Source organism: Ascaphus truei, chromosome 5 (assembly GCF_040206685.1).
Source record: "Ascaphus truei isolate aAscTru1 chromosome 5, aAscTru1.hap1, whole genome shotgun sequence".
Taxonomy (NCBI): domain Eukaryota; kingdom Metazoa; phylum Chordata; class Amphibia; order Anura; family Ascaphidae; genus Ascaphus; species Ascaphus truei.
Genome location: NC_134487.1, coordinates 87928025 through 87943999, shown reverse-complemented (window position 1 = coordinate 87943999; position 15975 = coordinate 87928025). Strand labels below are relative to the sequence as shown.

At 39.5% G+C, this 15975-nt stretch overlaps 1 protein-coding gene across 8 annotated transcripts in view; it reads right to left on the bottom strand.

Moving 5' to 3' along the window:
- Positions 1-305: 305 nt before the first annotated feature.
- PPP1R12A (protein phosphatase 1 regulatory subunit 12A) overlaps positions 306-15975 on the bottom strand; it is a 122621-nt gene continuing 106951 nt past the window's right edge. For 6 of the 8 annotated variants that reach the window (XM_075600179.1, XM_075600175.1, XM_075600180.1 and 3 more), the window contains 5 exons: positions 15568-15672; positions 13709-13756; positions 10970-11020; positions 8260-8431; positions 306-5801 (listed from right to left, as the gene is read on the bottom strand). In XM_075600179.1, the coding sequence (XP_075456294.1) occupies positions 8297-8431; positions 10970-11020; positions 13709-13756; positions 15568-15672 (339 nt within the window). In that variant the 3' untranslated portion in view covers positions 306-5801; positions 8260-8296. The remainder of the gene's footprint in view (positions 5802-8259; positions 8432-10969; positions 11021-13708; positions 13757-15567; positions 15673-15975) is intronic. The other 2 variants (XM_075600176.1, XM_075600178.1) reach the window with 1 other exon arrangement.

Genomic DNA, 15975 nt, shown 5'->3' with positions numbered 1-15975 from the left:
GAGACAGCGAGTAATTTCACCTTTTGGTATTCTCCCACCTTTGGGATTGTGATTTACTAATGTTTGCATGCAAAACCAAAGGTTTGGGAGAAGAATACTCTTGTCCATCTGATTTTTTTTTTTTTTTAGAAATCTCTCTAGCTATATCTTTGTGCTTTGGCCAAGTACTCCACAGAAAATCTAAATTATAGAAGGCAACCATGACTTTGTAATACTAAGCAGCACTAGTGTGGCTCTGTCACGGTAGATCAGGTCTTTTAACACATTTATATTTAAGGGATCAGTCAATAAGCATAACAAGGCAGTGAAATAAAATGAGGTTTATTTGGATGAAGACCTCGGAAACACACAAACACAAAATACAGAAAATATACACACTTACTGGGGTCTGGGGGTTGAGATCTAGCCCTTTCCTTGTTGCAAGGCGCCTGCTTCAGCAAAAGGTGTTACCCTGTTCACTCCACGTCACTGGAATAAGCCTGGCACAGGTAACCTTATTCCTCGGAACCAGTCCTCAGCTTGGCTAGGAATCCCTGGCACTTCAATGCCCCTGGGAATCCCTACCAGCGCTTCACTGGACCAGTCCCAACATTACCTATTAAGTCTGAAAAAGAGAGAGCGCGCTGAGTGCGGCAGCCCCTATCATAGACTGCTGTATCCTATGTTTTAACATGGACAGGGCCTTTCTGCCACTCAGAGCATGGGAACTTTTCCCACCAGCCAATCAGAGCAGGGCTCATCTAGTTGATGTCAGGGAAAGGGGCATGCCAACGATATCTTACTCATGGGCTCCAGTCTCCGAGAACAAAGAAGGCTTTTTGGGCAGTTCCTATCCCCTACTCTGCTAAACAAATGGTCTGACACCTCTGAGATCCTGGTTCTCCTTTGAGCCCAGATGGCTATGCAGACATCCTGGCTTCTATGCAAATGCTTTGGCTGACTGCATGGAGTTTTATACATCCAGTATAACACCCTATAAACCATACTTTAACAAAGTATAAATCTTGGGGATATATATGTGTGTGTGTGTGTGTGTGTGTGAAATTAGTTGGGGATATTTGGGCTTAAAAACCAGGACTCTGTGGGATACTGTGCAGCCCCATTGTAATTCACCCCACGTACCCACAAACAGTGCCTGCACACCAGGGAGAATCAGGGGACCACTAGTAGCTCTGCCCCCCCCCCCCCAAACTCCTGCAAACAAAAGGAATGCATTTTCTCCCAAATATCCCAAAATTTAGATTTTCTAGGGCACCGGGAACCTTAAAAGAGAAAGATAGTTGTACTTTTTATTTTCACACTTTATTGCTGCTAGCCATGCCACTTGGTCCCATCACATCCATTTTCATTCGTCTTACATTGGACTTTCAGAGTCCCCCCCTCCCCCCCTTGATCCTTATGTATGGACAGACCTACTGTTTGCAGGGAGCCATAATGATACTTGGTGTACCCCCTTTTCTAAGGATATTTAGAATACATTTTACCATGGCTCACTTTCCTTCCTGGGCTTGTGCTGAAGCAGAGCAACCTAGTGGTGAGTCGCGGTTACGTTTTTAAGGGGAGCTATTGCCAAGCAATGTGCATACATGTATCCGAAAATCATGCCTGATTGTCAGATACATTTAGGTTGGGGAACCAGTAACTCTGGTCCCCGACCGAGTATGCACATTGTATGCACATTCTGACACCACTTTCTCTGCAAAACCCCCCTTAAAACTCATGCACCAGAAATCCCTGGTCAATTGCATGATCAGAAAGCGAAAAAAAAAAACACACACACACACACACACACACACACACACACACACACACACACTTTTTATACATTTTGGGCAGTGGATTGCTGCCCAAATACACATGGGGCTGACTATCAGGGTTCCCAAAATTACATTCATACAGCTATCTCCTGGGGAAATCATCACCCTACTTGGCATTCCTATCCCACAACCCTGCAGGGGACCATATATGGGAACATGGTTAGAGACAATACATGTTTTACCTTACTGAACCCAAGAGCTACCCTCTTGGCTCATTACCCATGTCTCTAGAGGCAACCAGCCTCCTTTATTAATAAAGGCCAGCTACCTCCGACCATCACACCTCTCCCCTCAATATGAAGGCGCCAGCAGTGTCACCATATCAGGTGGCTTGCTGAGCCTGAATTTTTTTTTGAGGTTGCAGGGATAAAAGAGAGTCTCTCCAGCTGGTAAAGTCCTCCAGCGTGGTTGGATCCCTTGCCCCCTGGGTAGGCACCCTTGGGGCTGGGGACTCTGACTACTGGGTTCACAAAAGGCTGGAAGATTTTTGGGGTGCGGAGTAGCAAGGCAGATCTGCGGATGCCTGTCCATAATATGGGAACCAGGCTTCCACCACCAATGTCATCTGGTCAGTCACCTTAGTCAGGGAGGCTGTCAGAACACTGTAGTGGGTCACTAAACTCCTAAAGTACCCTTGCATGCCCCTCATCTCCATCTCTATTACCTCCCTCCCCGTCAAGACACTGTACTCAGTCTGATGGAGGGGCTGCTAACCCCCAGGGTCTACCAGGCGATCCGTACACTGTCCTGCTTGGCTCACCCATAGCAGGGACACTGTCTCCCCAACATCTCTCACTTCCACATCCACAGAAGAGCTGCGAGATGGGGAGCTGTCTCCCCCTGCTCCACTCCATGTGTTTGTACGGGCAGGGTGATGGAGAGAAATCCATCTTTAGAGGGAAACAAAATATCATAAATATGGTCTTCTGCATGTACTAAGCTGTCTTTGGGTGGAGGGGGTTTCACCAAGCTCCAATCAGGTGCATTGGAGTGCGGCCCAGCTTCAACTGCCACAGACTTATTGCAATTAACGCTGTGTCAAGCGCCAATATGTCCCTCAACAGAGCCTACCAATTCCCTCTCCCTTCATTCAATGCAAGCTTGAGTACAAGTAAAGGCATTTGTTCTAAGCCTCCAGTTTAAGAGTATCCAAAGGTTGAACAAAATGTAGACATATACTGTATAGCTGTGCAGAATTAGGCAAGCGCAAATACAACAACATAACAACATAACAACATAACAAAAATACATCAGCAACAACTTTCAGTGCTGCTACAGAAAGAATTAGCCATACATTGATGGGAAACCAATTCAAAAATCCTGAGCAACTTTCCAAATTGTCTAGCAATTTATTTACGAAATTTAATAAAAGTCTGCGACCCCATACATGTGCTTTATGTACCAAATATTCTGCAATAATAAAAGTTAAGATGCTGAAAAAATTGTAACCAAGTGTTCCATGCAATGGGGGAACATGAGCTTTTACTGATAGAACAAATTATGTGAAGTGAATTGGTTAATCATAGTCCTTTTTTTATTAAGTTCTATCAGGAAAGCTGTAAGTGAATTTAAGCTGTGAAGCCTACGTTAAAAGCTGGCATAGGAAAACTCAAGTTCACAGTTTGAGCATATTTTAACTATGTTATTTATTTCACAAGCAGTGTAAATAGCTGAAGTTTCACCCAAACTAGTTAGTAAATCATATTAAAACACATGTAAATGCAATGTGCAGAGACATCCTGCTCAAAAATGTTTCATATTTCTAATGACATTTAATGCCCAACATACATTGAAAAGGTTGCAATATAATTACTATTTGACATGGTGATGCACACATTGAAAATAGTTTTATTCATTTTATTTGTATATGTCAAAATACAATTTTCTCCAAAAGATTGAGGTTTGAACTAGTTTCATGTAGATACAAAGCTTGCTCAGTACTACCAATAAAAACAATGTAGCACAGAAGCCATTCCGTTTTTAGATAAAGAATAAATAACCTAAATATAAAATACTAAAATATTAGAAATATTTAATCATTCTTCACAGACACCCAAGCTTTACCAAATATAATCCATAGTATAATTCATCTTGCATCACATAGTATGTTGATATGTAAACTTGGAACTTAATTTGCTGTACAGTTTTCCTTTACATCTCGTTTGATGCAAATCCCTACCGCCCCCACATACATATCAAATGAACATAAAAGCCAACAGCTAGCTTTGTACCTTTATAAAATAAAAAAAAAATAAAAAAAAAAAAACAAGAATCCTGAGCTTGGCAGTAAGAGCAAGACCCTGTATCTTCATAAAACTAAGGAACCAAAACAGAAGAACATCAAATTTGGATTACCAAAAACAAAAACAGGCAGTAGGTCACAATGACTTTTTTTTTTTAAGTGAAAGGGGTACAAATTCACATTTAATATAGTATACATTATATTATAATCAACAATATAATAGCTGCTGCAAGCTTTACAATTTACAATTTTATTTTAATGGCTGAACGGTTTCAGTGGATTAGATCATTTGAGCCAGTAATATGCCGTAGTTTTCATGGTTTAGTGAAAATATAAAAGCCGTCGCCAACAAAAACTATCTTCACTTTAGCTCTATACAACGTACATTTTTATAATATTGTTTTTCCTGCAGAAAGGCCACTGAAATGTAGAAAAACAGATGGATGTGATGGTATGAAGACTCCTTCGAACATGGCTACAGTGCATATAAACAATAGAGTATGTTAGGTGTAATCTTATTGACTTTACTCTGGCTAGCGCACGATTTTGACAGCACTCAAAGAAACATGAAATGTAGTGAAAGTTACATGTATGTTTAATAATGGTGACAAAATGAAAACAACAAATCAAAATATTTTACAGTTTTCACTTTGTAATGACGCCTCCATAAAATAGACAATATGATGCCATAAAATTACTGAACTTTATTAAAATTAAATTTACTATTTAGGAGCAATCTAACTTGGAGTAACAGACATTTGCGGAAAGGAGATTTGAGCATGCCACACAGTGGTCTGGAAACATAATACATTATCTCCATATATACTTATATATAGATATAGATTAGTATATCTATATATATTTACATATAAACAAGCACACAAATATATATATATATATACACACACACACAATCACTCAGTACCTGCTAAAATGAATGTGAAGGGTATAGTATTGAGTATTTTATATAAACTTTCTTAAAACAAAAAGTGATAGCTATAGGAAAAACAGTGCTAGCTTTTTGTATGGCAAATAAATGCACATTGTACAATGGATAATGCAACAAATGTCGGAGTAGCCATAGATGGTGACAAAGCTGGTGTTCTAGCAAGCGCGACGTTTTCTTTAATGTTCGTAGCTACTGTAAACCAATAAGCAGTCAGAACAGTGTATTAGGAAAAACACTGGCACACTGTTAGGATGAATAAAAATCTGAACACAAAGATACATAAAAATAAGAAGGAACAGTGAGAAAAAACAAAACGGGTGTGGCACAACAAAAACGGTGTTGTAACTGTCTTCTGTGATAGCAGAAAGCTTTTTGATTGCAAAAGGTTTATGTACAACTAAGGCTTATTGGTTAAATATCAGAGGCATCTGGCCTTGAACACTTTCCTTGCACGCTGTAACTGTAAACAAGAATTCATAGTCATTTTCTCTCCTCAGCAGCTGCGCTTTAATACAAAACAATGGTTTTTGTAAAAAAAAAAAAAAAAAAAAAAAAAAAAATACCGGTAAGAGGGAGTTTGGCAGGATTTCTGAAAATTACAGTCGCCAAGGAATATTCCCCCAAACGTCCAGTGACTGTCACATTATGGTCCACTGGAGTTACTTATGTGCAATGTCATTAAATCGCTGCTGCAGTAAAACTTTGATTATTTGGAAAGTTTGCTTATAACTCTGATTAAGGCTCCATTTTCATCTTTTAGCCTCTGGTTGTCTGCTTTCAGGTCTGGTAGCATCTGTAGTGGAGAGAAAAGTAAAAAAAAATTATATATATATATATATATATATATATATATATATATATATATATATATATATATAAAAAGAAGAATGTCAAATGCACATGGTCCTCCAAACAATCTTTTACATTTTCTTTTCTTGACCCCTTGGAATACATGAATGAGATGTGCAAAATGTACTTGTGTGTCAACTTCAGTAATGACAATAAAAGATTCCTCTGCTATTATAAATCAAACCATTGCATTTGCTTTGTAGCACAGAAATCCATGCTTCAGTCAAGTGCAGGCACTTAAATAAACCTAAAATATGAATTTTACAATTATAATTTATTGCCTTTATAGCCTAGTCTGATTGGCACATTTGTAACCATGGGGAATGTATAAAATGCTCTAAATGTGCAACACAAGCAATTTAATGATTTCTTTTTAATCACAATTAAGGGAACGACAGACTGGGGGGGGGGTGGGGGGGGGGGCTCAAACTGGAATAGTTGTGCCTTTTATTTTAACTTCATCATAATTTCACCAAGTTCTGGTTACAAAAACAAATGTCCCCTGGTATACTTCGGGGAATCTGGAAAAGTATCATATGAAATGCAGAAGTCGGATTCTGTCAAAGGATGGCAGGTGGATAAATGCTAAAACTGACAGCTAGTACCCAGGCGCCAGATTCAGTTTCTACACAGGATTGGGGTCATTTTAAACTTTGATCTCTTACAAATAAAAATGTATTTTGAACACCAGCGGCATTCCTAGACTAGAAGAATCCCTAGAGCCTCCTGTAGATTTCTAATTTGTCATATTAGATTCAAATAGAAACACCACAACATGCAAAGCTTTGCAGAAAGGCCTTAATAGATCTTACAAAGCACCCCCTCCCCAAAGCATCCTGCATACAACACATTTGGTTTCCTGGATCCATGCCGATAAACTGTTCTTGAAGGTTTGGGTAAAAACAAACATGGCTGAACTAACGCCACACAAGAACAGTTACATGTTACTCGAAAAGTCTGAAAATACAGCGCAGCACACTAATGTTCTCTGAAGCAATAAGTTTGTATATAATTAACATTACGGAAGCTTGGGTTTCCATGCAAATGACAAAGCAGTGCTAGGAGGTGGTAGTATCTTTCCATGCTGCAACGTAGGTCAGGACCCTAGCACTACTAGTCTTTGGCATGTACTATACACACAGACATGATCTGAATGGCACCCTGTATTTTGAGAACTTATTGGACTGGTTTTGTATATGTTTAGGCTATATCCTTCATTAAGACCAGATACGATGGATGCTTAACTGGCTAGTTTCTGTTGCATTGGATAGTCCAGACTGGTGTTGTCTTTATAAAGACTAGTCTGATATTCTACACTTGCCATTTTAATATAAATGCACACTTGACAATGGGCCTTCATCTATAAAATACAGATTCCAACTGCGGTTAAACGCCATTTGCCATCCTTTCAATATGTGCAAAGTAGTTGTGCACACTTCCATTTCTAATTTAGTAAATAGTGGTAATAAAACGCCATTTCCATGATGGAATACTTTTAGAATTATCTTTTGGTTCTCAATTTTATTCTGTTGAATGGGAACATCTTAGAACAGCAGTCGGCACTGACTGCCATTTGTTTTAGTAATTTTAAAAGATCTCCTATTGCCTTTTCCAAAGCAGTTTTTATTTTTTACAATCTAATGCTTTGTTCAGTAGATATAAGCTTTAAAAATATTAAGTGTCCGGGACGATAAAATTAAGTTCTCCCCAGAGCCCATTTCATAGTAACTGCAGATGTATCTGAGCGAGAAAATCATGTTTAACCCTACAGAAAACAAAGAAAATCAGGACATGCTCAGTGGGCAAGATACGTACATTACAGGAATTTAACTCTTATATGCTTCCAAGGAGAATTGCGGCCTTTTTATTTTTTAAATACCCCTTATTTTTACAGGATGAGAATTGTGCCAGTGACATTACTGGTTTTAAATCTCACTCAGGGGAAAAACAAGATAGCACCCAAACATTGCAGGTCCTGTCGGGCAGCCATTTAAATCCCTGGAGAAACAAAAGTAGTAATGCGATAAACTTCAAAAGGTAACTATCTTGAGAACGGGGAACCAACAGAGCTGAAAATAGCAAGGTTGAGCTCTGGCTCCCATCCTGTAAAATAAATGTGCAAATAAAAATAAATACATAAAAATGGTTTAAATGGCAGATTGCTGCTCTAACCAATGTGAAATACTTTTGGTTCACAAAAAACTTGCTCTCTGTTCTGAATCACAATCTAAAAAGTACAGGGCCTACTCTTCTAGGGGAAGTGTTTGCACTGGGGAGAATTATTTCAAACATTAAGCATTGCATGCAAAGCCACACTTTAATTAACAAGCAAATCCCCAGGCAAACGTATGCATTAACAGCAAAGTTCAGACCAAGACACTTGCTAAAAAGGGAACACCTGCCTGGCTAGCCAAAGGAGAAGAAATGGAGAGCGAGAAATTACAAGTCCACAGACTGTAGATATCTACAGGACTCTGACAGTTTGCCAACAACTCTGGTCAAAGCCCTATTCTCAGCCACCAGACGTTCATTAAAATGTCTCAAAGATTGAATCTGCTTTACTTGATGTAGGTTCTGCAGGGATCAGAACAGACATGGAAGAGGGGAGAAAGGGTAATAGAGCTTTAAAAAAAATAATTCACATACGCAATACAATTTAAAACATGGAAGTGCAACTAACTAATGTTGTACCATCAATTTAAGTGCAATTAGAATTTTATTTACGTCAACATAAAAATGACCTATAGCTCTAAGCAATGCATGAAATGATCACATATTTACATAATAACGTCTTCTAGAGACAAAGTGGCAATGGTCAAACCACTTTAAGTGGTAGAACCTATAATTTGAAATTGCTACCCTTCCAAAATGGGAGCAAGCAGCATGTCAATATCCAATAAATGTAGGGGGGACCTGCTCTCATGTCAATTTAAGAACAATTGGGGTATTAAGACTATGGGATGCCCAGATACTGGATAAAGGAAAAAATTGACTTTGTTCATTGACATTGGCATGATTTCCAGAGAAGTAAGTAGTGACAGATGTTAAATGTTTGTTTTTTGAAACTCCCAAATAAGGCTCTTTTAACAGTAGAAAACATGCGGGGCGGAATTGTGAAATGTGGGAGACATTTGCCATGGCAAAATTCACTATCATAACACTGCAGCAGTATTTAATTTAGGGAAATATATCTCAAATGCACATTTCTGTTTTAGGATGAAAGGACGTTATCACCATTTTGAAGGGAAGTGAAGATTTCGTATCCCCTTTCCAAAAGGTGTTATAAAAGGGTGTATTGCATTGTTCTCAACGATATTTTGCATGTAACCTTAATAAACTTAGCAACGAAGTCAATAATATGGCAAAGCAAATGTTGAGCTGAGCCATAATCCACACAATAAACAGTCACTTTTTGTAAAAAAATTAGCTTGTTGTAATTTCTGGAATTAGACAAACTACGAAATCCTGGTATGGGTCAAAGAAAGCAGATTTTTTTGGGCTTGTCCCCTTAAGCCGAGTCCCCTGTGCCGCTGAGCGCGCGGTGCTTGAGGAGGTTGCTTCTGGCTATTTCAATTTTTATGTCCCCGCTCACGCGGTGCGTGCTCGTGTGGGGGCACAGACGCTCACCCACGCTTAGCGCTTGCCTGCAACGCCCCCTCCATGCGCTTGCGAAATAGCACAGACACCCGTCGCTCATGCTTAGAGAGTTGGTGACGTCACCGCTCTCTAAGCATGAGCGCGCTCAGCGGCTCAGGAGAACTCAGCCTTATATGATAGAGGGGGCGCGACAGACACCACCCCCTTCCCCATGTTTGTGAATAAAAATATGTCTGCGAGTGGGAACATTCTAACAAAAACGTACACACGAAGATAGAGTAAAATAGTTTCTGGTGTCTTGATATTCCAGATATGGGAATACTGTTTTTTACATGGTGAAATCAATAGTATACATTTATATGTGCCTCTGAGCCCCCTTTCACATTATCCTACCTCCTAACAAATATAACATTTATTTCTTGCCTGTTTCAGAAATACAATACTTGCCAAAACACACAACCCTAAAATGACAAGATCAGGACTCTCCTCTCAATCTGTGGTGTTACTCTAATAGCTGTGCATTTCTAACAGATGACAGAGTACAGCAGTAAGATGGAGACCTATTACTTGTAATGATCACTGTTGTAGGTTTACAAAGTTAACCCCCAAAATAAAAACAGAAGACTGGTTTCAGGGGATATACCCAAGTGTCCAATCACTCTGATCTCTATACTGGTAATAAAGGTGTCCTCCACCAATAGTACAGTGAGCAAGAGAATACACCCCAAAAAACATTTATATAAATAGTATTGATAAAAACATGAATTATATTAGAATGGATTCTTCCACTCTCCCCTACCCACCAAATTCACGACAGATGGTGTGGTAAATTAATAGTGCGAGCCAGAGTTTGGGCTTTTCTGCACAGGGAGAAGTAAAGATGAAAGGTTATTGCTCCCACTTGTGTGTTATGGTGGGATATGTTGTAATATTATGCATCATCAGTGACTATAAATCCTGTGTAAACTATGGTACATAAAAAATAAAATATACAGATGTAGCAAGTTTCATATTACCTACTGAAAGCATTATATTGCAGAATATCGCAAATATCAGATGTCTCCCTAAGGGTTCCTGCTCCAGGCACAAAAATGTAAATATGTTGGTATAATGCACATCACCGAATAAGGGACATGGGTCTTAACTGGCATTTTTACCAATCAGTAACCCATTAAAGCTATTGATAGCAAACTATTTGTGGTCTTCTATGTCAAACAGACTTTGTGCATTAAAAAAAATATTTTTTTTAATGCACAAAGTACGGCTGCTTTTAACTGCAGACACCAATAGTTGAATCCAAGAAAATAATGACTCCTTTAAATTCAGAACGTATGAAATAATTGCCAAGGTAATCTGTATCCAAAACCTAACTTTTCCAGTTTCCTGTTAGACAGCAAAAATAATTTGAACTATGCTAGAGCTTTTATTGTAATTTTTTTCTGTAGTTGAATAAAAGTATGCGAAACTGTTAACACAAATATAAAAGTGATGCTCTTCAATGCTACAAGTACTCACTTTTAGTTCTTCTTCCATTTCAGATATCCGTCTTTCCAGAGCTCTTCTTTCCTAAAGTGAATGATATTTTAAATGGTATTTTCACACTACAATTCATTATGCAACTTTGTTTTGGTCAACTTGGTGAAACCGGTGTTATACTGCTTTCCTAAAATACCACCAGCTTAAGACTTGACAGCATGCATATTGCTATTTAAAGTTCAACAGATTATAAAAACTAAAAATTCCCTTGCATCCAAATAAATATTTTTCATTAATGTTAATACAGACATACTTGCAACAAAATGTTTGTACATGGCCCTAGATGCATCAAGCTCCGATATGGGTTAACGCACCTGGACAGGCATCAACTCACATTTGGGAATTGAATACTGCTGCCAATGCCCACCGGTCCCTTAAGCCAATGGGAAGCCACAATCACAAGGGTGGGCAACTCCAGTCCTCAAGGAGCACCAACAGGTTAGGTTTTAAGGATACACATCAGATGGAAAAAAGCTCACCTAATTCAATATAGCTGGAAATGCTTAGATATCCGGTGCATATAGGGATAACATATTCAAGATATGCAACAAAAGGGGTCGATGACAGACATCTCCTTAAGTACCCAATTTTCTGCACACGGTGTAAAATACCGCCCGTTGTGATACAATTGGTACTATTACTTTATCACAGAGGCCCACATATTCTTATTCATATCTGCTTCAATGTGTTTGTGTGTTATTGTAGAGAGACTAGTGGCTATTGCTATGATTCTGCCACTATGAGTATTGAACATTACTGTGTACAGGCATACCCCACATAAACGTACTCAATGGGTCCAGAGCATGTATGTAAAGCGAAAATGTACTTGGTGAAGCGCTACCTTTTTTCCAGTTATCGATGCATGTCAATCACTTCAATCGTGATATACGTGCATAACTGATGTAAATAACACGTTTGTAACAGGCTCTATAGTCTCCCCGCTTGCGCAAAGCTTCGGTACAGGTAGGGAGCCGGTATTGCTGTTCAGGAAATGCCAACAGGCGCATGCGTGAGATGCCGTTTGCCTATTGAGCGATATGTCCTTACTCGCGAGTGTACTTAAAGTGAGTGTCCTTAAACCGGGATATGCCTGTATGTACTACTCTGCTGCAGCTTCTCTGACTAATTTGCTGGACACCCCCGGTTCAAGACATTAACATGATATTACTTATATAGCTATATATGAACAACTATTGGTTTGAATTCTGTGTTGTGTTCATAATGCCTTGCTTTTAGATCATAGAGCATAGCTGTATCCTGTATACACACTATATATGCATGACCTATTATAGGCAGTTACCATCATATATACAATTCAGATATGAGATGGACATGAGGGCGAGTGAGTACTATGAGTGCTACTATTTGTGACAACACTGTTTAATGACTCATTGCTACCTTGTCATCACCGCTTTTAACAATCATTTATTTTTATTTTCATACTGTATATTCATACACAGTGCGTCATCGTCTCACTATTTTGTTCAATAAACAATTTATTTTTTAGCCACTATATGGCTTTTAGTAGTGTCTGTCCTTCCACAATGATGGGAGCAGTTGCTATATGTTATTGGTGCCTAATGATTACCTGACAATTTATAACTGGGACCACTGAGCCCCACCACTATACGCTTTTACACCGTGTGCAGGAAATAGGGTTCTTGGGGAGATGTCTGTCATCACCCCCCTATTGTTGCATAGGTTTTAAGGATATCCTGGCTTCAGCACAGGTGGCTTATTCTTGATATCTTGAAAACCCAACCTGTTCGTGGCTCATGAGGACTTGCGTTGCCCACCGCTGTACAATACAAAATTCAAAAGTATTGGAGGAACTCCACAACAGTGCATCAAGATTTATGTCAGGCAAATGGCATTAAACATTGAAAATAAACAGCAAAAACTGTATTAAGAAATGTATACATATAAAGCTTCCAAGTGTCCGTTCATTTGGGGAAAATTCCTACGGAGTTAGTATCTATATGCTGGATGTACCAAAGAGACTGTTATCAATGCTTGCTATGATCCATAAGACATGCAGTATATTAGTGAAAAGAGGACGCTGGAGATTGAGAGTAATACCTTACCCAGTTCCGATTCCAATATGTGTCCCTTATTGATAAATGTCCTCTTGTAAAAATACCCATGGCTCACACCTCCATAAGCAAAGTCAAACCCGAAACACAGTGGTGAAAACGGAATCAGATAACTGAATAGAAAGTACTCACTCCGTTTTCGGTACACGATGGGCGAGGGTGTGCTGCAGGCGGTGCAGGCAACAGAAAGTTATGTTGGCGGTTCAGATCTGGACTGCTAACAAAACTTTAACGGCAATACAAAAGGGAAAGAGCCACTCCAACACGCCATTAAAGTTTTGTTGCTATTAGCACTGGCAGGCCAGAACTCAATGTGTGTTCAGCACCGCCAACACACCTTCGTGCCACCGCTGTACAATGCCAGGGTTTGTTGCTTGTTTAAATGCCCTGAGGAAACACTGGTAGCTAAACCGGTGAAGAAACAGTATTCCAGCACCTTGGCTAAAAGGGAGGCAGGAATGGGAAAATCGCCTGTGGCAGGTCACCATACCCAATTAATGAGGGAATTTAGCGGAGTATGAATTACCAACAACTCAATTCATAAAAGAAAAAGTTCACTCATAACAAAAACAATATAAAAAAATAAATAATAATAATAAAAAAAAAAAATCTTTTTTGAACTTACCCTTTTCTCAATTTCTAAAAGTGACCTGTCTGCAAATCGTTCCTGCCTCTGAAATAGAAAAGAATTTCTGGTCATGAGGTATATTAACGATTTGATTCAACTAAATCCTGACAATTTCTTTACTTTATAATTACTTAAAATATTGTTTAATGCCACAATTCTTTTTTTACTTGTCGAAATGCTAAAATGAAAGCTTATTATACTGTATCAACCTACCGCAGCCAAGTTGCTACTTTAGCCGATATTAAGTTATAAAAAATTAAAAAAAGCAATTCAAATTACCCAATACATATTATATAGTTACATAGTACATATTCCTGCAATATAAATGATTTCTAAAATATCATGCAATATGACAAAAATGCAATATGACAAAAATGCAATTGTGGCCTAATTAAAGTAAAGCAATCTGTGCAAACTAAGGCTGAGTCCATGGTCAGCGCTTATCTGCTGACCCGCACTGAGGCGTGCTGACGCTCGTCAGTGAGCCCCTGTAGCGCAATGAGAGCAGCTTTAGCAGGTGCTCGCACACGCTTCCGCAAGCGTGCGGAGGCGTAGCCGATATTAATTTTTTAGTTTGAGAGCTCACGGGAGCGCAGGGCCGGTCACGTGAGCGGTTCGCCCAATGAGGGCGAACCAGCTCCGTGACGTCACTGGCCCGCCCCCCCGACACGCCCCCGGACGGCGCGCTAACTAAGGCAAGGGAAAGCACCCGCTTTCCCTCAGCCTCAGCGCATGCATAATTGGAAAGGGAGGGGGGGGAACCAAGAGCTCAACCTAACCATTTTTCAGCTTTGGAGACCCCCTTGTTTGCAAGATAACAGTTTTCACTGCAAGCGTTTCCCATGTAGAATTAATTAATGGGCACACTGATATAGTCTAACAGGAAGTTCCAACCAATCGTGTTGTGGCTCCCTATTGGCCTGTGAGATTTTGTAGCCATATTGTTTCAACATAAGGGTACACGGGCAAGGGTGAGTAACACCAGTATGCACCTGAAGAATCCGGTGTTCCGCAGAGGGGAAAATAGCATATTTCAGCTCTGGAGAAACCGGCTGGTTCCAGTTAGGTTAAAAAAAATTTTTTTTTTTAAATGCTGCTTTAAAAGCCAATATTTAATGAGACTGGCTGTTGTAAATTTACAAAATATCAATGAAAGAATAAAAGGGCAACACATGGAGCAAAGTCGAGTGGGCCAACTTGCTCTTTTTCCTCCTTTGCATATCTAATAGGTAGGGAACACTAAGGCTCTGCAAGGAACACTTTAGGCTAGGTCCACAGTACGGTCCTTTATGGGGCCGGTCCCAGTTGCTGCCTGTGTGCCCCGGCACAATGTGCGACCACATTTTGTAAAGACAAGGATTTTGTCTCTTGTGGCGACGGAGCGCTGGCCACTTCACTGCTGCGGTTCAGCCTGTGAGGGCAACCCAGCCGTGACACGCCATGGCTGCGCCCCTGCCACCCAGAGTCCACCAGGTCGCGCTGACTTAGGTAATGAGCGCCGTCAGGCACCCTGTTGCGCACATGGGACTTTGCCTCTTTCCTATCTAAGGCTAAGAGCCATAGACAACTGCAGAAGTTAGCATTTGATTCTGAAATTGCTTTTTTTGTGTGTGTCTACAGTCATGTACATACAATAATGACAACAGAAAACACTGCTTTGAAAATGGAGTTCTTGCTATTTCCTATAAAATCACTGGCTTTCATATTTCAGAAGATGGCTATGCTGCTATATTGCCTTTCAGTAACTATTCCAATCAAGTTACGGCTCTATCTTCTAGGAGGCATAAAGCAATGCAACAACACTCTCAATTTTATGAAAAAACATCTGTAATATACATGAGAATTTTTTTTCAAACCTGAGTTGCTTTTTCAAGCTGTAACTTAAGGTCCGTCAGTTCCAAATTGGTGTCATGCAACTGCGCTTTCAGTTTTTCATTTTCTGCTGTGATCTGTTCATACAGCTGGGAAAGAAAAAAAAGGGACAAAAGTAGTTTATAATAAGCGGTATTTTATGTGTAGAGGTTAGCCGATAATTTTTATTTTATATATATCAGAAATATGGGTTGAGTTTCAAGTCATGTAACCAAGTGGTTCTTAAACCCTCTTCTCGGGTACTTCAGCTATACTGTTTTTTGAGGAAATCGTCATGGTATTGAAACGCAAGTTAGATGCACTCAGCTGGGTTTGCTAATGCATTACTTATTACTACAACCTGGTGTGGACGTGTCCATGTTTGAGGATCAACTATATAGCAACAGTACTCC